At 43.4% G+C, this 26924-nt stretch overlaps 1 protein-coding gene across 2 annotated transcripts; it reads left to right on the forward strand.

Moving 5' to 3' along the window:
* The first annotated feature begins 2123 nt into the window (after positions 1-2123).
* LOC140486932 (uncharacterized) lies at positions 2124-24977 on the forward strand. 2 transcript variants are annotated; one of them, XM_072586137.1, is made up of 2 exons: positions 2124-2172; positions 22327-24977. In XM_072586137.1, exon 2 carries the CDS (start codon positions 23292-23294, stop codon positions 24690-24692), a length of 1401 nt encoding a protein of 466 aa, XP_072442238.1. In that variant the 5' UTR covers positions 2124-2172; positions 22327-23291; the 3' UTR covers positions 24693-24977. The 2 variants fall into 2 exon arrangements, with proteins under 2 accessions (XP_072442238.1, XP_072442237.1); XM_072586136.1 differs by lacking the exon at positions 2124-2172 and adding an exon at positions 15648-15737.
* The last annotated feature ends 1947 nt before the right edge of the window (positions 24978-26924 follow it).

Here is a 26924-nt window from a genome sequence, read left to right on the forward strand (position 1 = left end):
ACTTTTTAAAAATCAGAAAAAGATTTGGTCTATAATTTTGACTAGTTATTCAAACTATGGGCAGCAGATATATGGGAACATCATCACCAAGCCACTCACCATCCTGACTTGGAAATATATTGCCGTTCCTTCACTGTTGCTGGGTTAAAATCCAGGAATTCTCTCCCTAACAGCATTGTGGATCAACCCACAGCACGTGGGCTCCAGTGGTTCAAGAAGGTAGCTCGCCCTCATCTTCTCAAGGGCAACTAGAGACAACCAGTGACTCCCACATCCCACAAATGAATTTTTAAAAATGAAGTCATTTAACAATATTTAAAATGGAAGCGATAAAGAATTTCTTCCCACCGGGGTTACTAATCTTTCCAAATCTCTAACATAAGCCAAAGAACTGCAGATGCTGGAAATCTGAAACAAAAGCAGAAATTGCTGGGGAATCTCAGCAGGTCTGGCTTCATGTTTTAATGGTTAAACCTTCACTGGCAAAACAAATATCTGATAAACCATTCTGAAGAAGAACTTGAAATGCTGGCTCTGTTTCTCTCCTCACAGATGCTGCCAGACCTGACGTGTTTCTCCAGCACTTCCTGTTTTCATTTCTGATTCTTTACCCCAGAGAGCAGTAGATGCAGGGTTATTGAACTTATTCAAGGTTGAAGGGTTATGGGGAGGGATTTGGCAAGGAAGTGGAGATTAGTTCACAATCAGATCAGTGGCAATCTTTAAATGGCGATAGCAGTAACCTGTGAGCAGACTAGACAAGAAAGAAAAGGTAATTTCAGGAAAGCATTGATCAGATCTTGTTCATCTTCCTGCATACTAATTGTGTTGTATAAAAGGACAAGGGTTGACCCAACCACATTGTAACTTTCACTAGTTTGATTTGATTTGATTTATTGTTGTCACATGTATCTAAGTACGGTGAAAAGCTTTGGTTTGTGAGCAGTTGGTCTGAAAGATAACATTAAGAGATCATGTCAATGAAGGAAAGCAAGAAAGTGGATGGGAAGTGATTAAGAAATGGATATGAAACAATACGAATAAAGTTAATGTATAGAGGGGAAAGAAATCAGCAAAGGAGTCAAACAGAAATCTGTCCTTTGGCCTTTAAGCTACATTGAACTCATGCTTAATATCTTGTGATCTAACTGTTTTTCACTGATCTAATGTGAAACATTTCTTTCCAGGGTTTTTCACGTCTTGATTTAAAAGTTCTTCAAATCAAAGTCAGGGACTTCCCCTGAGTGCATTGAACTTAACAGGACTGAATGCCTGCTGCTGTATCATATTGCTATGCAGAAAGGAATGAGAAGTGTTAGCTCTGCAATTTTTCCAAACAATCAAACAATGAAATTTCATGTATAAGCACTTCTTTCATGCATTGAAATTCTGCAGATTTTCTCTGCTGTGAACTGGTAGCAGAACTGCAAACCAGTGTTTTTATTATTTCTTCCAGGTTTCTACTCATTTGCCATCAAAGTTACATGAAGTGAACTCTAGGGGTATTCAGGACCTTGTTTTGGCTGTTTGAAGTTAAAAATCTCACAACGCCAGATTATAATCCAACAGGTTTATTTGGAAGCACTAGCTTTCGGAGCACTGCTCCTTTATCAGGCAGCAACTAATTACCTGTTGGACTATAACCTTGTGTTGTGTGATTTTTAACTTTGTCTGCCCCCAGTCCAACACCAGCACCTCCTTATCTTGGCTGTTTGAGTTCAGGAGGTACCCAAACCTAAGTGTGTCCTTGTTTTCCCTCCCCATCACTCACAAGGTTTTGTTAGACAGTGGCCTGAGAAAGGCTGATTTCCTCCTCCATAACCTTGAGGCACCAGTGCCAACTACAACCCTCTTCGCACTAGTTTTGTAAAATCCAGCCCATCGTCCCCATAAATTTACAAAGGCTTCTTGCAAATTAAGTTGGATACAGAAATTCCATTGTAATGTTGCTCCATATGGTGTACATATGGATATGTACAAGACAGAAGAAATCTTCTATTGAGGACATGACTATGGGTGAGGGAGCATTTCAGCTTTATTGTGTCTCAAAACATTCCGAGCTTTCTAATTGGACTGAGATATGCCGAGTCAAACCAGTGCATAATCTTTTGTTGTGTGGTTTTAGGGCCGCAACTGACAGTCTGGGTTCAAGACAGACTGGTCGAAGGGAAGGTAAGGTCAAAAACTATCTTTCGATTGAGACCTTTGTACATCTCTTCTCATTGCATGTGAACCCTACATACAACTAGATAGGGTAATCTGAGATATTCCAGATTCCAAGCGAATTGAGACATTGTTGAGAGACTGTTATCTAAATGGGTTTCTCTCTCCAAATCCAGTTAGCTCCTCCAATGCTGTGCTACTTAAGCCCTGTGGGAAACAGCTCTGTGACATCTTTGTAAGATTGTTCCAGCATCCTGAAGTCCTTATATAAGAGATGGATGGGATGGTGGGTTTAGGGCTGTTATAGCACAGTGATATGTGAGCCAGGAGAGCCCACCTGCTCCAGTGTATGTAGCTACATTTCTGAACTGGTTGATTACAAACATCTATAATAGAGTTTTGGGGTGGGGGGTGGGTGGGAGTGGAGTTTATCCAGACCAGGATTAGGACATTGGTCCCTAAAGGGTTGAAATACATGCAACTTAACGTCAGAGTCTTGAGCCAATTAGGTAAACCGGATCCCACTCCTTTCCAACATGGCCTCCATGATCTAACATACATCCGCTGCTCATTCCATGCACTCAGAAGTGATGGGCGTGTCTAGATGCAGAGGCATTCAACAAGAAACCTCCCCTTGATCGTAGAAAGCCCTCCCCAGCAGGAAGGGTAACTTTCCAGTGGCCACAATGTGGAATTAGGCATGGGACTGTGTGGCCATTGGATTGTCAGGACTCTCTTCATGTTAACAAAGTGTTAAAAGTAATCTTATATGCCTTCAAAGTAACAGAGACTTAAGATAAAAAATATCAGCTACAAATTAATAAGCTGATGGCTGACCGTATTTGTAACAAACACCTTCAAATGTCTGAAGGATACATTTTCAGTAAACACTTTATTTATGCCGACATGGCAAAAAATGCAGCCAACCTACGACAGCAAGAACAGTTAAATTTTAATCTTGTTTAACATCACAATCGATGATTTAATTGTAAATATTTTCCAGATAACTGATTATAAATTAACTGTGCACAGTCTATGCTGGGTTTTGAGACAATCCATTCTAAATTCAAGGCTATTTAAATAGTGCAATCAGACTTGTTAAATGAAAGCCAATATTGGAATAAATTAAAATGAATGCACTAAAGAAAGTCCTGGCCAAACAATTAACCCTTTGTACCTGTAACTAACGTCAGGTAGAAAAATCCATTCTGTCCCAATCATCTTCTCTTTCCCCAAACACTAGTAATTCTGCTGTTTTTCAAATATTTAGCCAGTTATAAGATTTGAAGCACGGATTGGGTAGATCTTTGCACTGACTGGGACAAGTCTAGGACAAGGCACATGGCCTGAACTATGTAGCCATGCCACTTTAAGGGAAGATGAAACAATATTTATACATGAACATGATCAAAGTTTGGAACTGCCTCCAATTGATGCCGGACGGCTTGTTAATTTCAAAAATGAAATTTACTATTTTTTGTAAACCTGCAATGGATTTTAAAGCAAAACTGGGTATAAGGAATTAAGTTGTGTTGTGTAACAGGTTCAAGGGCTAAATGGTCTCATCCCAATTCTACATAATCTTTAAAAATCATTGAGGATTTTGCTTCTACTACCGTTTCTCATTAACACTAAGTTCTTACTCTTTGTTCTTTCATGTGATGTGTTTGTCAATGGCAAGCCCATCGTCTGTTACCTAATCCTAATGTCACATTAAACTATTTCAGCAGACATTGCTGCTGTTCTGGAGTGACATATAGACCTGACCAGGAAAGGACAGCAGATTTCCTTCACTAAAGGATATTAGTGAAGCTGATGGGTTTGTATGATGATTGACAGTGGTTTCATGGTCTCCAATGCTGAGACTGGCTTTCGACTGTGTACATTTTCCCAGATGACCACTCTTATCTCCTTGTGGTATTTGTCACCTCTACCAGTTTGCGTTACTGGGTAAAGGCCGTTTCAGCTAGTTTGCTGCCAACAATCCTGCTTTGTCTTTGCGCCATCTTGAGATGATCTAATGTTCAATAGTAGAGGGTAAGAGAGTCAGAGATGTACGGCACGGAAACAGACCCTTCAGTCCGACTTGTCCATGCCAACCAGATATCCGAGCCCTATCTAGTCCCACCTGCCAGCACCTGGCCCATATCCCTCCAAACCCTTCCTATTCATGTATCCATCCAGATGCCTATTAAATGTTGCTACTGTACCAGCCTCCACCTCTTCCTCCGGCAGCTCATTCCATACATTACCACCGTGTGTGAAAACCCTGTAGGTCTCTTTTATATCTTTCCCCCTCACCCTAAACTATGCCCTCTAGTTGTCTTGCTTGTTACCCTTACACTTCCGATTTGTCTATTCTTAAATCTGATATGACAATTGTATGATCCTTCCTGCATACCTCCCTTATATCCCAATTTACACTTTGTTCTGCATTGAGGCAACTCTTTGGATGACTCCCACTCCCTTCTTTCCCTTGTTCCTTATTTCCCCATTAACTGATTTCACATGATCTATTGCACTGCACTAGATCCCCTCTTTATTTACAAACTAACCCACAATCTTTTTCTTTTGGCTATTCTTTCAGCATATTTGAGCAGCTTTGAATATTTGTGTTCCCAGTCTTAGGCATCCTGAAACTAGAACTCTGTATTACCTATCAAGTCATATGCAGTTACTTATCTCTGTGCCATCAAGGGTATATCACTGCAGATTATCTACAGAAAAGGCACTGTTTTTAGATAAGAAAAAAGTTTAATTCATGATGGCACAAACATTCTTTGGGCATAATTACTAGGACAAATACAGAAAATGCTGAAGAAACTCAGTAGTATCTAGGGAGAGAGAAACAGAGTTAATGTTTCAAGTCTGGTATGATTGTTCTTCAGATCTTCAGTTCTGAAGAAGTGGCATACTGGACTCAAAACATTAATTTTGTTTCTCTCTCCACAAATGCTGTTGAGTTTCTCCAGCATTCTCTGTGTTTGTTTTGGACTTCTAACGTCTGCAGAGGTTTGGTTTTATAATTACTAGGATCTTAGGGGGATGGCACAGATGCAATTGCTTCCTCCAAAAGCAAGAATGGAATTAATCTCCGCCCACAGACTGTGAATCATTAACCCCTTCAGAACCAATACCTTTTTATTTCAAGATCCTGATTTCTTATTAATTACATTTAAATTTATTCAGCTGCCATGATTGGATTTGACCTCATATCCTCTAAGCATTAGACTTGGTTTGTAGATTACTAGTCCAGTGATATTATCACTGTATCTCCATCTCCCCAGGATTATGTACAAATATGCCATAGAAACTTAAGGCGTTTGTAGTCAGTGAATAGACAAGACAGGAGCTCATGTTTTTTTGTGTGTTCAAGATCCTATTGACTGGATTCCCAGAGGTCTAACAACAATATTGATGAGTACTTCATGTATGTGGGCTGAAGGAGTTAGCTCTGTTCTTGTTAAAAAAGATCTAGAGGAGTGTTGATGGAGGTGTTCAAAATCATAAGGAGTGAAGTGAGGTTTAATAGGCTCGGGCTGCTTTCCCTAGAGTGTCGGAAGCTGAGGAGTGACCTTATAGAGATTTATAAAATCATGAAGGGCATGGATAAGATAAATAGACAAAGTCTTTTCCCTGGGGTGGGGGAGTCCAGAACTAGAAGACATAGGTTTAGGGTGAGAGGGGAAAGATATAAAAGAGACCTACGGGGCAACCTTTTCACACAGAGGGTGGTATGGGTATGGAATGAGCTGCCAGAGGAAGTGGTGGAGGCTGGTACAATTGCAACATTTAAAAGACGTCTGGATGGGTATATGAATAGGAAGGGTTTGGAGGGATATGGGCGAAGTGCTGGCAGGTGGGACTAGATTGGGCAAGTTGGACCAAAGGGTCTGTTTCCATGCTGTACATCTCTATGACTCTTTGACTCTGTGTAGATTGAATAGAGAGGGAGAAACTGTTCCAGTTGGTGAAAGAGGACCAGAGGACATTGGCTCAATGTAATTGTCAAAAGAATTAACTGCAACAGTAACAATCTGGTGAACAGTTCGAATCTGAGTGTGTGGTGGTGCTAGATTCATTTGTAACTCTTAAATCTGAATGTGATAATTGTCTGAAGAGAAAACAATTGCAGAGCCACGGGGTAAAGGAATAGGATTAGGTGGGTTGCTCTTGCAGAGAGCTGGCAGTGACACAATGGACCCAATGGCCTCTGCAACCATATAATGATTCTGGATGAGGTTTAAAGACCAAAGTTGATGTTCTGCCCATGGTTGCAGTGCCCTATCTGTTTACATTCTTGCTCTCGGTGAACTTTTATTTTCAGCTTCCTAAACTTCAGTTACGTTTTCAAATGGCTCTTTTTCTGAAGGTGTTTGCACTTTGTGTCCTTTTGTGTACAACCCTACGTCAATGGGTTAGAGCAATACAAAACATGGAGACATTTGCCAGTCTGTCAGCAATTCAACGCAGCCTATCAAATGTTTTGAGCTTCAGAAGCCGATGACTGTTGACACTTTTAACTGGAAAAATATTTTCATAGGAAATGTAGCAACCGATGACAGAGATTTCAGAATATCAGGATCAGTGTCATGGACTTTTCCACTTAGACTCACTAACCTTCAAGCTTCCTGATTTGCACCGGCAATGGAAAGTACTGGGTAATTAGCAGCAAAGTAACCAGGGATCAAACATTCCATGATCCTCAATTTGCTGATAGAGGTCTGGCTTGGCTGGAATCACAATTAAACCCATGGCTGTCCAAAACTCCTGTGAAAGTGTAATTCCAATAATCCCAATTATAGTGCATTGGACCAGTAACGGACCTGTCACCAGCACTGAGCCTGATGAGGTGATTAGCATAATCCGATTATAGAATTCAGATTTTTCCTGACCTAATGCCAATAGCAGATTTAATCTTGAAAGCAAGTAAAGCAAGATGGAAAGCAAGTAAAAAAGAACAAGAGCAGAAGTAGGTGTGTATAAGGTGAGCTTATGGTTATTTTTAATGTAAATTGAATTTAGAAAGAAGGAAGAGAGTTGATGAATGTATCAAAGCCCTAGAGTAAACTAACAGAGCATAAAAGAGAAAGATTTCCATTATAGGAGTGCTTCACACAATCTTAGGACATTCCAAAACATTTTACACCCAATGAAGTAATTTTGAAGTATTGTCAATGCTGTAACTTTGGAAACACAGCCGTCGATTTGCATACAGCAAGTTCCCTCCAGCAGAAAAACCAAACAGAGAATAAAACATTACTAAGAGTCAAAGGTGATCGCAACTGAACAACGTGACAGTAACTTTGAGACGGATAGCTGAACAGAGAAGGAATGGTTGGATTGTTCTGCAGAGGGCCAGCATGGAATCTACGGGCCAATAGGCCTCCCTCGACGCTGTGATGAATCTCTTTGTGAAATCTGTGGAGTTTGTTTGAGTGATGTCAGGACAACTCCTGGGCTGTAAGCCTTTATTCACAGAGTGCAGCCGGTTCAGATTTCAGGGCTTCTCAATTGCTCTCTTAGCTTCGACTCACTTCGCGTGATTTAAACACCTACAGAATATTTCTGCCTTGCCTTCTCTTGCCTTTTTGCACTATTCCCCCCTCAGCTAGAGTTGTTTTGTTTCACCTTGCCTTCTAGTGCAGTTGCAAAGCCAGGCAGCTTGTCGTGGTTGCCAGCAGAGATGGACATGTTGTTGAATGACACTTTGTCAATCTCATACTTACAGCAAACACACTGCACAGGCAACAACTAAGTGGTCCAAGATAAAGTCACAAGAGACGGTCTTTACTCAGGCAGTGCCGGCTCACTGAGTTAATAGCATTGCCTGGACATGCTCAGTTGGCCACTTGGGGGCAAACAGGATCAGCAGGTCCATATGACAGAAGTCCTGGGAGTGGGTCCTGCAAGTCTGGAGAGACCAGTCTGAGGACCCTACATACACTCAGTCAGTTGGGGAGCTGTGCATGTGTTGATCAGTGTCCCAATGCTAGGCTTCCACATACAGAAGCTCACACACCAGAAAGATAAAGGAGAAGGAAAATTGGTCATCAGTCAGGGCCTGTCCATGGGAAAGCATGGGCAGTGCTGGGGGGTAGCTCAATGAAAATCAAGGTGGATTATAGGGAGCTCTGCTGCATTGAAGATGTTGGGCATCAGAGGCAGCTTGCTGAGTTTCAAAAGGGACAATAATTATGAAAGAACTCAGTGTGTAAAGGTGGGGGGAGAGGTTTCTTGTGATGTAGTGATAGTGTTAGGGAAAGAAGTAAATTATGCAGTTTTGGAGTAACTCCAAAACTCAACCTTTCTTACCACAGCATCCCAGTTGGACCGGCTTGTAGCTCAAGGTACACCCACATGCAGCGGTCACTTTCCCTCTCCTGTCTTGTCTCAATATCTGTTGACTCAGGGAGGTACACTCAAAGGGACAGAGTTGTACAGGTTCAAGGAAACGTTGTAAAGTAGAAATCCTGCTGACTAAGCCAATTGTTGGGGTGCAAGTAAATCTTATGTCAAATGGTTTAAAACAAAGTTGTCAGGAGAGGAGACCTTGAGCAATTAACTAGCTTTCATTCATAACCAAGGGAATACCTCTTCATTCAAAGAAGTCCGATGTATTCCAAAGAAAGACAGAATGTTACAAGTTATATAATATAACATAAGCCCACTGCCAATTAATCATGCAACCTAGGGGCAGTAGTAAGGTTCCCATACATTGTCCAGACTTAAATCCCTTAATGTCTATAAAACTGAATGTTACCTTATACTGCAGGTTCAGCTTGGCAAAAACAACCAATAAGGGACAGAGTGAAACAATACATCATTCCATGAAGCAGAACTGTCTAAGGGGCCAAAGGAGCAGAGCCAGCCTGCAGCTGCAAGGTCAGACAATCTAGACAGAGTTCCTCAGCCAGGGCTCACATAGCATTTTGCTAGCAGGCTGCATTATACTGCAAACATTGCTTTGTGACAAAATGGCTTCCACACAGTTTTGTGTCAATTTTGGTCAAATTCTCCCATAGGTAGTGTCCCAACCTCTGAGCCAGGAGGCCTGCATTCAATTCTCACCCATATGTGTTAATATCAGGACAGAGTGATCAGGAAATATCTATGGATGGGGGGAGGGGGTTAGAGACAAAAGTGCATTGGAGGACGTGGGTTACTGCAGTGGAGGGGGGTCATTGCCTTAATTTCGTTGGGTAGAGGAGGTGGTGCTGCACGAAGAAGGTGTCGGGCCAGGGCTCAGGCTAATGTTAGGAGATCGAGTCACAATTCAAAGAGGTGTATGGGAATGTGTAGAAGCTCAGTATTGATAGGGTCCACAGGAAAGAAAGGAACATGGAATGTATTAACTCTGGAAGTCCAGCTGGAAAAGAACATCATTAATCATTGAACATCTAAATGGAGTCATTACTCGTGCTGTATATAAGCTAATCCCTGCCTGGGACAAACAGTTTTGCAGACCCACCCCTGGGGCTGATTTACCTTTTTTCTTCTTTCTCACATCGAAAAGTGGCATCGCACACAACCGAACAAGTTTCTTTTCCCCTTCACCAAATTATGGTGGTTTTTCATTCATAACCACACCCACGGAGCCAACTGAATAGGTACCTGCAAAGACCATGAGAGACAATGAAAACCATCAAAAGATAAGGGCGGGGGTGGTGGCGGTGGTGGTGGCGGGATAGAGAGAGCAGGAAGGGGCTAAGTCAAAATGGAATTGGGCAGAGGGAATGTCAGGGGAGATGTGAAACATATTTGGCTGGCTGAAAACTGCAAGTAGATCCCAATGGATTTCAAATCCTTCATCTTAACCACTTGGCCATGTCTACAGGACAGTCCTGATGAAGGGTCCTGACTAAAAACGTTGACTGTCCTGCTTCCCTGATGCTACCTGACCTGCTCTGCCTTTCCAGCACCAATTTTTATCAACTCTGACTTCCAGCAGCTGCAGTCCTTACCATCTACAGGGCAGCTACTTTTTTATATCCAGAAGTGCTCTTACACACAACTGAACGCTTTTTTTCCCCACCAATTCACCATGACTTTGTTTTACACTATTAACCACCATCAGTAATAGTGGTGCAACCAATTTAACATCTAAATGGAGTCATTACTCATGCTGTATATAAGCTAATCCCTGCCTGGGACAAACAGTTTTGCAGACCCACCCCTGGAGCAACCAATTGGATATTTACAAGCAAAGTGTGTTGCAAGCAATGTGAACCATTAAAACTGAGGGAGAAGGGTGGGAAAGCCAGAAGGGGTTTAAAATAGAGCTGGAGGGTGAGATAAAGCACTGTACCCATATGACACCCCCCTCTTTCTAAAGGCATCGAGAGCATTGTTGAACACCATGTGCTCTCACTCCATGGACACCCTGGCATGAGTGTAACAGGGGCAGACAGTTGGCAGAGATGACCTCCTCTACAGCCCAGATCAGTTTACACCAGCTTGGCCAGGTCCAGGACAGACCCATGAGGGGATTGTCTGATCTGCCCACAACCCTCTGCACCAGGTGCCCAAAGATCAGGAGCATCAGGGCTGAAATGCAACTAAAAACACAACAAAAGGTTTTTCAAATAGCTAAAAGCAGGCTGTAATCGCCCACAACCAATATGTACATGGTCTACGGGCTAAAGCGAAATGGAGTTGATGGGGAAATAAAGCACTGTACTCCCTGTGATGCTCACCTTACTCTGATGGCATTGAGGGATTTGATGGACTCCATCTGCTCTCACTCTCTCTAAGGAAACGGTATGGACGATTGGGACAAAGGGTTTGTTTCCGTGCTATACATGTCTATGGCTCTATGACACTATGACACCCGGGCATGAATGTAACTTGGAAGTGGGGCAGACAGTCAGCAGGTATGAACCCCTCCACAGCCCTGGAGCTGCTTTACTTTCTTTTTAATCAATCTGTTCACGACTTGGTTTGCCTTTGATCTTATATCTGAAAGTGCTCTTACACACAACCAAACGGCTTTTCCATCACCAAATCACCGTGACATTTTTTTGTCTGTTTTTAACTATCAGCTGCCACCAGTGAAACACCAGTGGAGCCAATTAGACAATTACAGCAAAACCTATTACAGGCAGTGCACACCATTGAAGGTCAGGGAGGGGTATGGAGAGAGGGGAGAGGCTAAAATCTAAACAGAGTTGGAGAGGGAGACTTTCCCTACCATTTCAGGAGAGTGTTGCAAAGATTCCCAACTCTCTGAGAGTAAACTACCCCCAATTACAAGCTGTCAGTAGTTAGCATCAACAACAGAAACAAGAAAAAGCTGTGATAGAAAACAATATAAGGGTCTTGTGGCTCAGTGACGATGTCCTTACCTCTGAGCTACAAGGCCTGGGTTTGTGTCCCTCTAGTTCTAGAGGTGTATAGTAAAATCTCTGATTGGGGGTAAATAAAATCTAGAAAACAATCCTTTCACACATTGTGAATGAAGCCATCTTGTCTGTGAACAATGTTAACAAACATAATGGTTGTCCACCCTAGTCCAACACCAGCATCTCCACATCAAATATAAGGTGTGATATTTTGATTATTGAAACTTTCTTCAGGAGGTTAGTTTCCACATGTTAAAAGTTTAATGATTTCTTGTTTCTTTATAAAATATTGATCTTCCTCTCAGGTCCCCCCAGGTACCCTATGCTCAACAAGTTGAGCAAACTGTTTGAACCAGTTCCGGTGGACGGAGATCATTGCAGTCTAACAATGTGACGAACAGCACTATACTTGGTTGCTATACAAAAGCTGAAAATGTGTTGCTGGAAAAGTGCAGCAAGTCAGGCAGCATCCAAGGAGCAGGAGAATCGACGTTTCGGCCATCAGCCATTCCTGAAGAAGGGTTGATGCCCGAAACGTCGATTCTCCTGTTCCTTGGATGCTGCCTGACCTGCTGTGCTTTTCCAGCAACACATTTTCAGCTCTGACCTCCAGTATCTGCAGTCCTCACTTTCTCCTGCTATACAAAAGCAAAATCTCAGCGAGTACAAACATATCTGTCAGCACTCAGTTCACCACTTTTATAACAGGTCAGGAAGGGACGGGAAAAATGAAGGAGATTTGCCTGCTAATTAGTGTGGATTTTTTTTTCTTTAATATCGCAAGCTGCCCCCTGAATCTTACAGGATAAGAATTATTAATGTGTGATAAAAGATAAGCTTCCTAATGGGTGACTTTATTCCTGCGCTATGTACACAATCAATACTTTGGCCTCTTATCTGTTACATGTAAGATAACGATGGAGTCACTTAGCTTTCTGAACAAACGTATATCAAACAAACAACCCATATCTAACTACAACCATTTACCTGACTATCAACCCTGAAGCAGTGTGCATTCAGAGCTTAGAGATGCATCAGTATAAAAACACTCATGATCCAGCAGGATGCTATAATTAAAGTTGGTAGTTTGAAAGACTTTTACCATCTTGGTTACCAGATGTGGGTGTTGCCAGGTATGGTAGCATTCACTGCCTGCCCTGAACTGCCGTTGTGAAGATGGTAGTGAACTATGTTCTTGAATCTTGAGCTGCGATCCTTGTGGTGAGGTGCACTCTCCATGTTGTTAGAATGGGACCTCCAGTGATTTGACGTGGGATTGCTTATGTCCTGGACAAGAAATTCAATCAGATGGTCTGGCAAATTTGGGGTCAGGTTCAGTTAGTGTCCCTTCACAATATAACGGATGTGGTGCATCGTTTAATGGTCAGTGAGCAGACAGAGTAACAGGGTCCTTTGCAGGGGAAAGACCTCCATGTCTCAGATGAGTATCTATCTCTCAGGGTCGAGTGCAGAAGAGTCTGTTCACAAGTTGATTTGTTTGCTAGTGAGAACTGGACAATGTCAAGCAGCTATCTGTAAGTACAGGAAATGTTCACACATTGGGTCTTTAAATTTACATCCTGGTATAGGATTGTGTTAATAAGAACAAGTGTTTGTAAGTTGAATGTTTGTGAGTCAGGGATGCAATGTATCTACATATGCTTGTTGGTCTAAGGACTGATTATCATATCACTATTGCTTCACATGCCTCTGATTTTTGCTTGCACGGCTTCTCCTGTTAAAGAAGGTGTGGTTAGGTAAATGAACCGAGTAAAACAATAGATTTTTTTAATAGATACTTTTATTAGAAATTTAACATTTTTACAAGTTTACAAAAATAAACAAAACTCTCAAGTACAAACATTGATATACAATTAAATCTTAAATATATAATAACCAAAATTTAACAAAAGAAAAATACCGAGAAAAATAAACAAAACTCAACTAACTACTAATCTAACCTACAACTAACCAGAATGTATATTTAAGTCTCTTACATTATTCAAATAAGAGAAAGAGAAAAAATAAACAACAGTGGATAACATAGAAATTGGGTAGTGAGATACATGCACGGAATGTGTTAACATCAAATGTAACAAAACCCGTATTCGTGCGGGATTCCTCTCCCAAGGGGCCCCGGACCAGCCAGGTTCATAATCTCAATTAAATAAAAGCCCTTGTTAGGATAGCCGAAATATCTGTATTCATATAATTCAAGAAGGGCTGCCATATTTTATAAAATAATTCGGTCTTTCGGTGCACCATATTTGTAAGGAAGTCAAGGGGAATACATTCCATATTAAATCTGTGCCAATTTGAAAATCCAGGGGGGCTCTCAGCCATCCAGTTTACCAAAATATTTTTCCTTGCACAGAAAGAGAGAATAGAAAATAATCTCTTCCCGTGCATATGTAGGGAGGATAAGTTCGAAAAGCCCAAAAGGAGAGATACGGGGTCCACTTTAATTTCCGTTCCTAAAATTTCTGTCAGGGTACTTGCTACTTTAGTCCAGTATCTACAGATCTTATGACAGGTCCATAGACAATGTACAAGAGTGCCCACCTCTATTTTACATTTGGGTCACATTGGAGATACCCCTGCCTTAAATTTTGCCAATCGATCCGGTGCTGTATGGGCCCTATGAAGTATCTTCAGCTGGATAGCCTAAGTTCTGTTACAGATGGTGATTCTTCTGGCGTTTTCCCGAATATCATTCCACGTTTCTATAGAGATTTCTAGTCCCAATTCCTGATCCCATGTTTTAAGCAGATTGTCCATATCTCCCGATACTTCATCATGTAGTAAATGATAAATAGTACTGATGGACGATACCCCCATTAGTCGTACTACTCTACATTCTCTACCTGATTTACAAAGACTATCTAATAATGTAGTCTTCTTCTGTATATAATCTCGAATTTGGAAGTATCGAAAGAGGTCTCCATTAGGTAATCCGAATTTCTGACGCAGCTGTTCAAAAGACATCAGGACCCCATTCTTAAATAGGTCCCCTAGACATGAGATACCCCTGGATCTCCAGAGTTTAAAAGTGGCGTCTGTAAACCCCAGATGGAATCCCCATACTCCCACTATCGGCGCATGGGGGGGTGTTTTATGTGAGTTGCCCTCATTTTGCCGCATTATATTCCAAGCTTTAATTGTATTTAGTATTATAGGGTTTTTACAGTAATCCGTAATGATTTTCCTCTTCTCTGAAAATAAAAGGTTAATAAGTGGGCATTTTACCTGAGAAGCCTCGATGTCCAGCCAGATTGATTGTGGATCAAACAAGACCCAATCATCTATGTAACTTAATAAGGAACTTAACTGATATTTCCTAAAATCTGGGAAGTCCAATCCTCCCCTTGCCTGTGGAAGCTGTAGCTTCTTCAGCTTAATGAGGGGCCGTCTATGACTTGTAAAATATATGACTTACATAAAACAAACTGAAGGCTAGCTGCGACTGGGAAACTCTGCAGCAGTCAAAAGCCTGTGAAGACGCTGTTGAAAACACGCAGGAGGTAGTCACGTGACATTCCGTGTCGTGCTCGGAAGAGTGCGAGGCGGTCACGTGACTTTCAGTTTCGCGCTCGGAAGAGTGCGAGGCAGTCACGTGATGTTCCGTTCCGCGCCCGGAAGAGTGCGGGGTGGTCATGTGACGTTCCGTTTCACGCCCAGGAAGGGTGCGGGGCGGTCACGTGACGTGCCGTTTCACGCCCAGGAAGTGGGCCAAGGAGGTCACATGATGATCCGTTTCGCGGGCAAAGGAAGCTCACGTGGGGTCGGACATCCGGGAATGCGAGGAGGCGGGGAATGGAGTCAGATCAACAGCCAATGAGAAGATAATTCTACCTCAGTGTGTGTATGACGTTTTTTTATGGCATAAAAGACTGGGGCAGGGACAAAACGAGGTCTTACTTTTTGAACTGCCACACGTGGTAGTTGGTCAGGGAAAAAAGGGTTAGACCCAGAGCTCTGCATGCTTTGTCCACTTACTGTTTAAAATAAATCAAGAGTGTGAGACTGAATATCTTCTCCTAGTGCTTCATTTAAAAGAACACGCAGGACGAGGCTCACACATAGAAGAAAGTAAATTGGTAGATTGAGCCAAGTCCTACAATTTGGTGACCCCGACGTGATGAAGCCGGAGAAGTGACGTAAAGAGAGAAAAATCAAAATAACGGACGACTGACGTTTGATGACAACAACAAGCGGCGCCGCATAAAATAAAAGGTGAGCAGACGCCTGTTTATATCGAAGTTCTGCAATTGGAAATACTAAATTGATTGTTGTCATTATACTGTAAGTGTCCTAGTAAAAGTAAGTAGACAAAGTGTTGATTATAGGACGTACAGGTTTAAAGTCCCTTGGGGTTAGAGTCCCCATAAAAGCAACAAGGTACATACGGCCCCATAAAAGCAACAAAGAGGTTTAAAGTCCCTTGGGGTTAAAGTCCCTATAAAAGCAACAAAGTTTGATACGTACAGGTTTAAAGTCCCTTGGGCGTAGACTCCTCATAAAAGCAACAAGGTACGTATGGGTGAGGAGGTTTAAAGTCCATTGAGCAGGATCTCATAAAAGCAACGCTCACAAATTTTGGTTTATGATTGTGTTGGAAGTTTTAAGAATTATATTGGGGACTCTACAGAGGGGGGTATAAAAGTCAGTAGTGTTTTTTAAGACAGACGGTGGTGTGTTCGTGAGAGGATTGGGTTAGTTGCTTGGTCATATTTATATTTAAACCAACTGACTACTGGACGGAAGAATTGAAACAAAGAATACATAAAATGGAAGGGGAGTTTGACAAAGAGTGTGAAGAATACGGGGGGTGTTCTTCCGATCTAAGGTTGCCTGTAAAACAGCAGTGGGGTAAAGCCAGAAGTCAGTTAGTCAGTGGACTTGCAAGGAACAAACAAAAAACAATGATGGAGAAATATGATAAGATGTGGGAGGAATTACAGCAACAGGGCAAAGTCCCTAAGGATGAGGAGAGGAAGAAATTGTCACTGTTTTTGGGAAAAGCAGAAGAGCAAGCTAAATTAGAAGTAGAAGAGCATATGAAGGGAAAGAAAGGGTCCATATTACATAGAAGAAAGTGGACAAAAGAAGGTGAGGAGAAAGAAGAGAGGAGGACTCATCTGCATAACATGACATTAGCCTGTATGGCAGTAGAAACATTACAAAAGAGAGTAGGTGGTACCTCTGCAATAGAATTGACAAAGGAGACTGAGAAGGCAGGACCGTCTGCGCCAGTATATCCTAAATTGCCTGTGGTACAATCCCCACCCCCATATCCTGTAATACAAATGCCACTTATGCATGTTCAAGAAGGGGTGTTAGATGTGCAAGAAGTAGGAACCAGAGAGTATAATGTAATAAAACAGAGACTAGCAGAAGTTTTAGAAGAAAGTGTCAGAAAAGTAGAAAAGTTAACATTAGAAGTTGATCAGAGGGTTAAGGAAGTACAGGAGTCGAATAGGGTGATGATGACGCAGAGTCGAAATAAAGAACAGCCAAAACAGGGGAGATGTTTAGCAGTACAGGAGCCAGAGGCTCATTCGACACCGTATAGTCCTGAGAATGAGAAGAAGGGAAGGTCACATGATTCAGGTCAGTTATTGGATGATGGGTTTTCAGACAGAAGACGGAGAGATTTGAGGGAAGAACGGGATAGAGAGAGATTGGATGGGGAGGAGTCCAGAAGTAGTATAGATATTGAGGATGAAGAATCCCTGACAGATGATGATCCAAACACCTATCCAGTCACTTTGAAAGGCTCACTCACAATGCATACCGAACATGGCCCTTCACTGAAGTCTCTACCTGAATCAAGTTACAATCTGCGTCAAAGGGACACATTACAACAACCTATAAAGTATCAGCACCAAATGCCATTGATTTACAGAGGCTCTTGTCTGGGGAATGTTTATCAGCCTTTCACATATACTGATATGAATTGCATCCTGGATAAAATGCCCCCACCCATGGAGGGAGGTGGGCCCTGGATGACTAAATTTTCCCAATATACATTAGGTTACAAGCTAGCTATGGGTGATTGGAGAGCATTGTTGAGTATGTGGGAAATACAGCAGATTGAAGTGTCTGCGGGGACCACCTTATTACCTGATTCTGACCCATCTGCGCAGCATGCTACCTGTGTGGGAAGAGCAATGAGGGAGAGATTCCCGATTCCACCGGGAGCGATGCCCTCACTCACCTTCACGAAAAAGGAGGGTGAGGATATGTCGACCTTTTTGGCTAGGTGTAAAGACACGTGGACAAATACTGCGTGGAGCCATCCAGGGTCAGGTCAGTTACAGACCACATTATTTAGGAATGCTGTTATGGCAGGGATGCCTAAGGAAGTAAAAGAGGCAATGGAAAGTAATCCCGATATCCCAGGTTGTTCTACAGAACAGTGGGAGAAACATTTGACGCACCACATGAAGCGTTATAAGACGAAACAGGACGAAGACAAACAGAGTAATGAGTCCGCTCAAGTACAGTTGTTGAAGTTACAGCTCGATGAGGCTAGGAGGAAGGCTAGTGATATAAAGAAGGCCTCCCAAAAGACGACTAGTCAGATGGTTCAGCGATCATCGCCTCAAAACAACTTGTCGAGTTCAGACCCAACATTTGATTGGGTGTCACCCTACCCTCAATATAGGGGCAGACCTATGGGTGCTCCAGGAGGAATACGTGGTAGAGGAAGGGGCTGTGGGGGATTCAGAGGTCAGCCATCCAACACCTGTTTTGAATGTGGCCAACCTGGGCATTGGAGAAGAAATTGTCCCCTGTTGTGGGGACCACAGGGAGGCCTGGGATTGATTCGGGGACAGTATGTCCGTACAAGTCAGCCTCCTGTCCAACAGGCTGCTCAGCCTTGTCAAGTCCCAAATGCCGCTGTACTCCCGGTGCAAGGATAGTACCCCCAAACGATGCCAGAAGAGCAGGGGTGTGAATATTGACGGGGCACGAGAACCCAGGGCCATTTGGGGTTGGCAGACCCCTATATGCAAATGAGGGTAATGGACAAAAATCTGTCTTTTTTGGTGGACACAGGTGCACGATTTTCCACCATCACTTGTGATATACCTCGGTCCAGCATGTCATCCTCTAGCGTTGAGTTAGTAGGGTTCTCGGGTAAACCAGAAAATCTGCCTTTGACATCGCCACTGATCATATCAGTGGCCGGACAGACTTTTCATCACCAGTATATTTTATCACCTGCATGCCCCGTGAATTTGATGGGACGTGATTTGCTGGTGAGATGTGGGGTCTCAATTCTGTGCGGACCAGACGGACTGGTGGTGACTTTTCCAAATGGCCATTCTGTCAACTGTTCTACGACAATGATACACACTGGATCCCAAATGATGCTATCACCGGACATATCACCAACGGCAGAAGGACAGTGGGCAGATATATACTGGGGACTGCTTGAACCTGAAGATGGGCAGAGTAACGGCATACAGTCTTTATACAACCAATGGCGACCCTGGGTTCAGATGCTGCACCCCTATGCTCCTCCTGCAGATCCTCTTCATGTTACCTTATATTATGATCGAGATGAGAATGAAATATATCAAGATGCATTTTATCAGCATCTAGAAGGGACTCAATGGGAGATTTTCTCCAGTTGCATTTTGCTCGGAAAAGAAGGTGTGGCGGCTGTGGTTGAATTAGCCACAGAACAGTTGGAATGGTATGAGATGTCTGAGGAAGCCATACCTCATGTCACATTGGCCGTGCAGGCAGAATATCAGGCCAAGGATCTGGGGCCTATGTGCAAACGCTTGATGGTGGTGACAGACTGGATGTGGACTCAAGTACCTGGTTTACAATATTCACCATCAGAGGGAGCCTATAGAATTATGTGCAGAACAACTGATAAGGTACTGCTGGAACATAGGCAGATTGAAAGGTTTCATGGTAGGGAAAAAACAGACCATCCACAGGCTGCAGTGATGCTTGATACTCTACCAGATACCTTGTGGTCAGCAAGTTCAACGGATGTTGGTTACTGCAAATACGTCACACCAATTACGTTTGATTTAATAGACCATACTCCGATTTGGCAGAGACAATATTCACATAAACCAGAGGCTGAAGCTGGCATCGCCGAAACAATTGAAGGATTGTTAGCAGCAGGGGTGCTGGAACCCTCCCAGTCAGCCTGGAACACTCCTATCTTGCTGGTAGAGAAGCAGCATACAGGCAAATATAGGATGGCGCATGATTTGAGACGGATTAATACTGTCGTTTCTACTCCAACGGTTCCGGTCCCAAACCCTTACACTGCAATGTCTGTGCTGACACCCGACCATAAATGGTTCTCGTGCATTAATCTGGCCAACGCATTTTTCTGTTTACCCCTAGCCGATCATTTGAGGGACATTTTTTCGTTTACGTACAAAGGCCAACAATTACGTTATACAAGGGTCCCTCAAGGGTTTATTTTGTCACCTGGGGTGTTTAATCAGGTATTGAAACAGCAGCTCAAGAGTCTGACGCTCCCAAAGGGGGTGCTTTTAATCCAGTATGTGGATGACATTCTTTTGGCATGTTTCCTGTTTGGAAGCCACAAAGTCGTTGCTGTTTCACCTGTATAGTGTCGGTTTCAAAGTGTCACGGGTTAAATTGCAATGCTGCAGACAAACGGTGTCTTTCTTGGGTAGAATGATTTCTGCTAAGGGAACAGGTGTGTCCCCATCCCATAGATCCTCCATTCTGCATCATACCAAACCAGTCACTGTCAAAGACATGCTCTCATTTCTTGGGTTGGCCGGGCACAGTAGACAATTCATTGCATCATATGGGGAGCTCACTTTCCCTCTAAGGGCCATGGTAAATGAGCAAGGCATGAGAAATTTGTTGGCCTATTTGCAGTGGACCACGGAGGCAGACGTAAGTTTTATATCTCTTAAACAGGCACTAACGCGGGCTCCTGATTTAGCGGTCCCGGATTATAAAGAGACATTTTTCCTGGATATTTCTGAAAAATTACACACAATAAATGGTGTTCTTTTTCAGAAAAAAGGGGGAGCCAGGCAGGTGCTGATGTATGTAAGTGTTACCCTTGACCCAGTAGAGGACAAACACCCGCCATGTACAAGACATGCAGCAGGGGTAGCAAAAATTCTCCAAAAGGTGGCACATATAGTCATGGGCCATACACTAACAGTACTGACGACACACAGTATAGTGGCCTATGTGAACTCAACGGCCTTTACGATGACATCACTGCGGCAAACCAGGTTAGAGAAAATTTTGAATGCACCACATATCATTTTTACACATGAAGGAATTAACATGGCTGATAACATGGGAGAAGGAGAGCCACACATGTGTGAGGAAAGGGTACAGAGAGATACCACAGTTAGGGTAGATTTACAGGCAGTTCCATTAGTAGACCCAGAAGAAGTGCTGTTCACAGATGGTTGTTGCTACAGACATCCAACTGAAGGACTTAAAGCAGCCTATGCAGTGGTGCGATGGACAAGGGAGGGATTTGAGGAAGTATTGACGGGAAAAGTGACAGGCCAAGAATCAGCTCAGTTGGCTGAGTTACAGGCAATGATAGCTGCCTTAGAGTGGTCAGAGGGAAAAAGAGTAAATATTTTTACTGACTCTGCATATGTGGTAGGGGCTATACAGGTAGAACTCAGTCAATGGATCAGGGCAGGATTTTTAACAGCAGCAAAAATCCCCATTAAACATGAAAAAGACATGAGAAGACTAGCGAAGGCCCTAATGAAACCTGCAGAAGTGGCAGTGGTCAAGTGTAGAGGACATGATAAAGCAGGCACAGTAGTAGCGAAGGGTAATCAGGAAGCAGACTTAGCAGCAAAGAAAGCAGCAGGGTATACAGCACAGTATATAATGATGCAGACAGAGAGAACAGTGTACGACCTGCTGCCTGCCTGTGAGGCGAACGTGTTAATCAAAGAGCAGCAGAAAGCCTCTCCTCATGAACTGACAGTTTGGAGAGAGAGAGGGGCCAGAGAGTCAGAAGGGATTTGGAGGTTGCCGGAGGTTAGACCAGTCCTACCCCCAGGGGTGATAGCTTCCATGCTCCAGGAAGCTAATGGGTTGACCCATTGTGGAAAAGCACAGATGCAGAGGTATCTGACACATTGGTGGCATCAGTTCTTGCCAGCAATGATTGAAAATTATATCAGGGAATGTAGAACGTGTACAGAATACAATGTGAGACCAACAGTGAAACCACACGAGGGAAAATTCCCTCTTCCAAGAATGCCAGGTCAGGAAATAGTGATCGACTACACTGACATGATAGAGAGAGTAAACGGATACCGGTACCTTTTGGTAGCAGTGGATGCATACACTGGTTGGCCAGAAGCAATACCTGCGAAAAAGGAAGACACAAAGACAGTGATTAAATTCTTGATAAACCACTATATTCCAACGCATGGGTTTCCAAAGAGAGTCAGGTCAGATAATGGCACACATTTCAAGAACAAAGACCTGCAAGAAGTTGAAGTAGCTTTAGGACTGAAACATGCGTTTGGGACAGTGTATCATCCTCAGTCACAGGGAAAAGTGGAAAGAATGAATCGGTCCATTAAAGAAAAAATAGGAAAAGTGTGTGCACAAACAAATTTAAGCTGGGTGGATGCCCTACCTTTAGCTTTAAAATCCATTAGGAGCTCAGTAAGCTCTATCACTGGGTTCACTCCGTATGAGTTAACAACAGGGCAGCAGTTCCCGGGACCAGGAGCGGGAGTACAGATCTTAGAGGGGGGAGGAGCCTCTCTAAGGTACAAACCTTATTATGACCAACTAACAGCTCTGGTGTCAGCTTTCTCCAAACAGGTCGGATCGGAAAAGGGGGAATTACAGACTCAGACACCATCTACTACAGACTGGGTCCTGTTAAAGGTCATCAAACGGAAGTGGTCGGAGCCGAGGTGGACAGGACCTTATAAAGTGGTGGAGAGGACATTGCATGCGGTCAGATTACAGGGGAAAGGAGAAAGCTGGTACCATTGGAGCCAGTGTGTAGCTACGGAACCGCCAACAAGAACTCTGGAACAAATAAGAACAGAAAAAGAGTAGAAGGGTTTTAAACTTTTAATGTTTGTAGGAAGAAGGTTCTGGAAAAAGGAGGGAGAGGTCCTAAAAATTTCTAAGCAAAGTTGTGTGAGGGATATAATGTCTATTTTTGTAACCACCCCACATTACTTTAGGCTGTGAAGGTTGGGAGTCTTTGTTATTCTTATCTGTATAAGTGTTATGCTACTGTTAATAGGAGTATTAACCACGAGGGACAAACACACAGGTGAGGGAGGAAGGTTCAGGAATAAAAGATCAACAGGACAAGAGGCAGATAAATGTTTAAGGGAGACGAGGAGCCAGGTACATATCAGACATGATAGGAATCATGGTAACACATACCAGTTTGATTTATGCCAAGTAATTGATTGTGGTCAAGATACAGGGACCTGGAGGGATTATGATGTATATCTTTGCTTCTATGCCATTTATCATGACCTATGCCCATCATGGGATAATGTATTAGCCTGGACGGGGGTGGGTTGGACCCCCAAGAGGTCGTCACTTTTAGATAAGAGATGGAACATTCAAGGTCATGTGAGCCTGGCGAAGGGGCAACTAGACCAGTCTTCAGAGTTAAGAAATCCACTTTTGTAGACCCTGAAGAAATTTGACATTAATCCTAGTTCAAAAGAGGTACAGATTTACTGTGGGAGTGATGACAGAAGTTTTTATCTTGTAATAGGTGTAGATCAATCTGGTGTGGATACCATGGGATTAGTGAAGGTAACTTTACTGGACCCTCCTAAGCGCCAGCCACAAACTGAAAATACAAGCATGGAGGTAGAACCAAGTTCAGGAGTTGTGGTAATAGACCACAACAACCTTACAAGATGGGATATTATTAGATTAGCTACCGGGTATGGGGATAAGAACTTGTGGCTGGACTGGATGACAGCGACAGCAATTTCGATGAATATGAGTAATTGCGTCGCGTGTTCTTCGGCAAGACCGACCCTGTTTACTACCCCAGCGCCATTGTTCCCAAATATAGACCCAATAGGATTTCATTGTATGACGGCCCTCACTATGCAGGCGGACCCTCCAAATTGTACCACATTAAGTGATATTTTTCCACCTGTAAAGAGTTCCACGTTACCTCCAGTGTTTACACCAAGGGCCAACAAATATACGTGTTTTGTTCGAAGGTCTAAGATAATCTTGGGAGACATGCCTGCTGACTGGTGTCAGGATACAATTAATGTAACCGGCTGGCAGAATGCTAGCACAATGGTCTGGGCCAGAGCTGATCTTTTTTGGTACTGTGGAGGTAGAACACTGCATATTAGTCTACCTCCAGATTGGTCTGGAACCTGTGCAATGGTCAGGTTAGGAGTACCCTTATTTCTTTTAGGAGAACGACGACAGGGAATGAATCCGTATACACGAATTCGTAGGGATTTGTTTGATGTCACATCCGGCTCAACCACTTACATAGACGCCATAGGTGTCCCCCGCGGGGTACCTGATGAATATAAATTGGCAGACCAGATAGCAGCAGGATTTGAGAATCTCCCAATTATCAGTGTTCTGTTCCCAGTTACGCCGAATAAAAACGTTGACCGAATTAATTATGTACATTATGTACTTAGGCTAGCTAATAGAACTAGAGATGCGGTGGCGGGACTCTCTGAACAATTGGCAGCGACTTCCTTGATGACAGTCCAAAATAGAATGGCTTTAGATATGTTGCTACCCGAGAAGGGGGGAGTGTGCTCTATGTTCGGGGACCAATGCTGTACGTTTATCCCCAATAATACGGCACCTGATGGCTCGGTAACCAGAGCCCTGGAGGGTCTAAGATCTTTGTCTGAAGAGATACACGAACATTCCGGTATTGACAACCCTTTAGGTGGTATTTTTGACTCGTGGTTTGGGAAATGGAAAGGATTAATTGCCTCTGTGTTTATGTCCCTCGGTGGTATGATTATTGTGTTAGTGTTGTGTGGATGTTGTTGTATCCCCTGTATTAGATCTTTGTTGAACAGGGTAATTATCACAGCAATTGGAGGAAAAGCTCCCCCGCCCTACCAGATGTCACAGATGGAGACGGAAACCATGGCTTTGGTGAGAGGGGAAGACTATGCATCGGAGAGCGAATGTGATGAATAGAACTGTTTGGTTGGTTGATTGGTCTCATTTTTATGAGACCAAAAGGGGGACTTGTAAAATATATGACTTACATAAAACAAACTGAAGGCTAGCTGCGACTGGGAAACTCTGCAGCAGTCAAAAGCCTGTGAAGACGCTGTTGAAAACACGCAGGAGGTAGTCACGTGACATTCCGTGTCGCGCTCGGAAGAGTGCGAGGCGGTCACGTGACTTTCAGTTTCGCGCTCGGAAGAGTGCGAGGCGGTCACGTGACGTTCCGTTCCGCGCCCGGAAGAGTGCGGGGCGGTCACGTGACGTGCCGTTTCGCGCCCAGGAAGTGGGCCAAGGAGGTCACGTGATGATCCGTTTCGCGGGCAAAGGAAGCTCACGTGGGGTCGGACATCCGGGAAAGCGAGGAGGCGGGGAATGGAGTCAGATCAACAGCCAATGAGAAGATAATTCTACCTCAGTGTGTGTATGACGTTTTTTATGGCATAAAAGACTGGGGCAGGGACAAAACGAGGTCTTACTTTTTGAACTGCCACACGAGGTAGTTGGTCAGGGAAAAAAGGGTTAGACCCAGAGCTCTGCATGCTTTGTCCACTTACTGTTTAAAATAAATCAAGAGTGTGAGACTGAATATCTTCTCCTAGTGCTTCATTTAAAAGAACACGCAGGATGAGGCTCACACATAGAAGAAAGTAAATTAGTAGATTGAGCCAAGTCCTACAGATTCCAGATAAAGGAACCCAACCAGCCATATAATTTATGTAGTGTCAGCCTCGGTAGCATCACCGAAAGCATTCTCATAGGGTATAGGAGACAGGGAAAACAATAGATTTAACTGGAAGAGAAACTTCTATTCAACCTACACAACCCTAACCCTTATCCTGTCGCAGGATTCCACATTTGGGTTAGTAGTTACTGGAGATACCTGCTGCTGTGGGGAATGGTCCTATTGGAAGACACAGAAAGGGGCAAATGTCATCTGGGGACCAAAGAATCATCATCCCTAATTATTCCAGATATTGTTCACCTACCCAGCCCACTTCCAGGGAGTGCTGCTGATCGCTCTCTTTCTGTCTCTCTCTCTCTCCTGACTTCCTGTAAACAAGGAGCCACATCATCTGGGAAGCCAAATGGGATCACAGAGAGAAAAAACAGCAAGAGCGCAATTTTTGTCTTCTCTTCTGCCGCACAGACATTGAGAAAATCTCCATTTGTGCAATGGAAATGATCACTGGCATGCTAAAAGCAGACCTGGACTCTGGCTCAGTGTCAATACAAAACCTATAGTTGCATGACCTGGCATCACCTCAAGAGTAATTAGGGATGAGCAAATGGCAGCAACGCCCATGTTCTGTGAAAAAACAAAACACAAATCAGCACAAACTTCCAACACACTGCTCAAGTACAGACAGCCCAAAACTTCAGTCTCTTCAAAAAAGTTCTGTCAATCAAGAAATTAAACTTGTTTTTTTTTAGAATATCTTTCATTGTTGCCTTAATCTTGTATAATTTTGTAAACAACATTTATATAGCATTTTCAATGAAGTAAAAGCCTCTCAAGGAAATTCACAGAAGAATCTATCACTGATCCACGTACAGCTCCTGGTTCAGGTTTAACCTAAAATGAACAGACCTGCCTGCTTTAATACGCAGTAGCTGCATTGTGATACAATCAATTTAGCTAATCCTTCCTTGATGGCAAGACAGATTAATTGGTGTTTTGATTTCAAAGGCTTCAGCAACCTATTTCTTGGATCAAAATCTGCTGTTAGAAGCTTTTGGAGTTAGCTATGGCTCAGGGGCATTATTGCAACTGTATAAGCACACTAGGAGTTCAAGGCCCACTCCAGGGCTGGAGTCACAGAAATCAAGACTGCCACATCAGCATGGTACTGAGGGAGTGTGGTGCTGTCAGAAGCACCTTTTTTGGGATGAGAAATTGATCTGAGGTTTGGTCTGCCCTCCCAGATGCTGCCTCTGGGGCGGCACGGTGACTCAGTGGTTAGCACTGCTGCCCCACAGCACCAGGGTCCCAGGCTCCGTTCCAGCCTTGGGCGACTGCGTGGAGCGGGCACATTCTCCCCGTGTCTGCGTGGGTTTCCTCCAGGTGCTCCGGTTTCTCCCACATTCACAAATATGTGCAGGTCAGGTGAATTGGCCATGCTAAATTGCCCATAGTGTTAGGTGCATTTGGCAGAGGGAAATGGGTCTCGGTGGGTTACCCTTTGGAGGGTTGGTTGGGCA

The sequence above is a fragment of the Chiloscyllium punctatum genome, chromosome 16 (genome assembly GCF_047496795.1).
Source record: "Chiloscyllium punctatum isolate Juve2018m chromosome 16, sChiPun1.3, whole genome shotgun sequence".
Lineage (NCBI taxonomy): Eukaryota > Metazoa > Chordata > Chondrichthyes > Orectolobiformes > Hemiscylliidae > Chiloscyllium > Chiloscyllium punctatum.

Bases quoted from the DNA above. Each gene is read 5' to 3' on its own strand.
- LOC140486932 (XM_072586137.1), top strand. From the start codon at position 23,292: ATGGGATTAGTGAAGGTAACTTTACTGGACCCTCCTAAGCGCCAGCCA.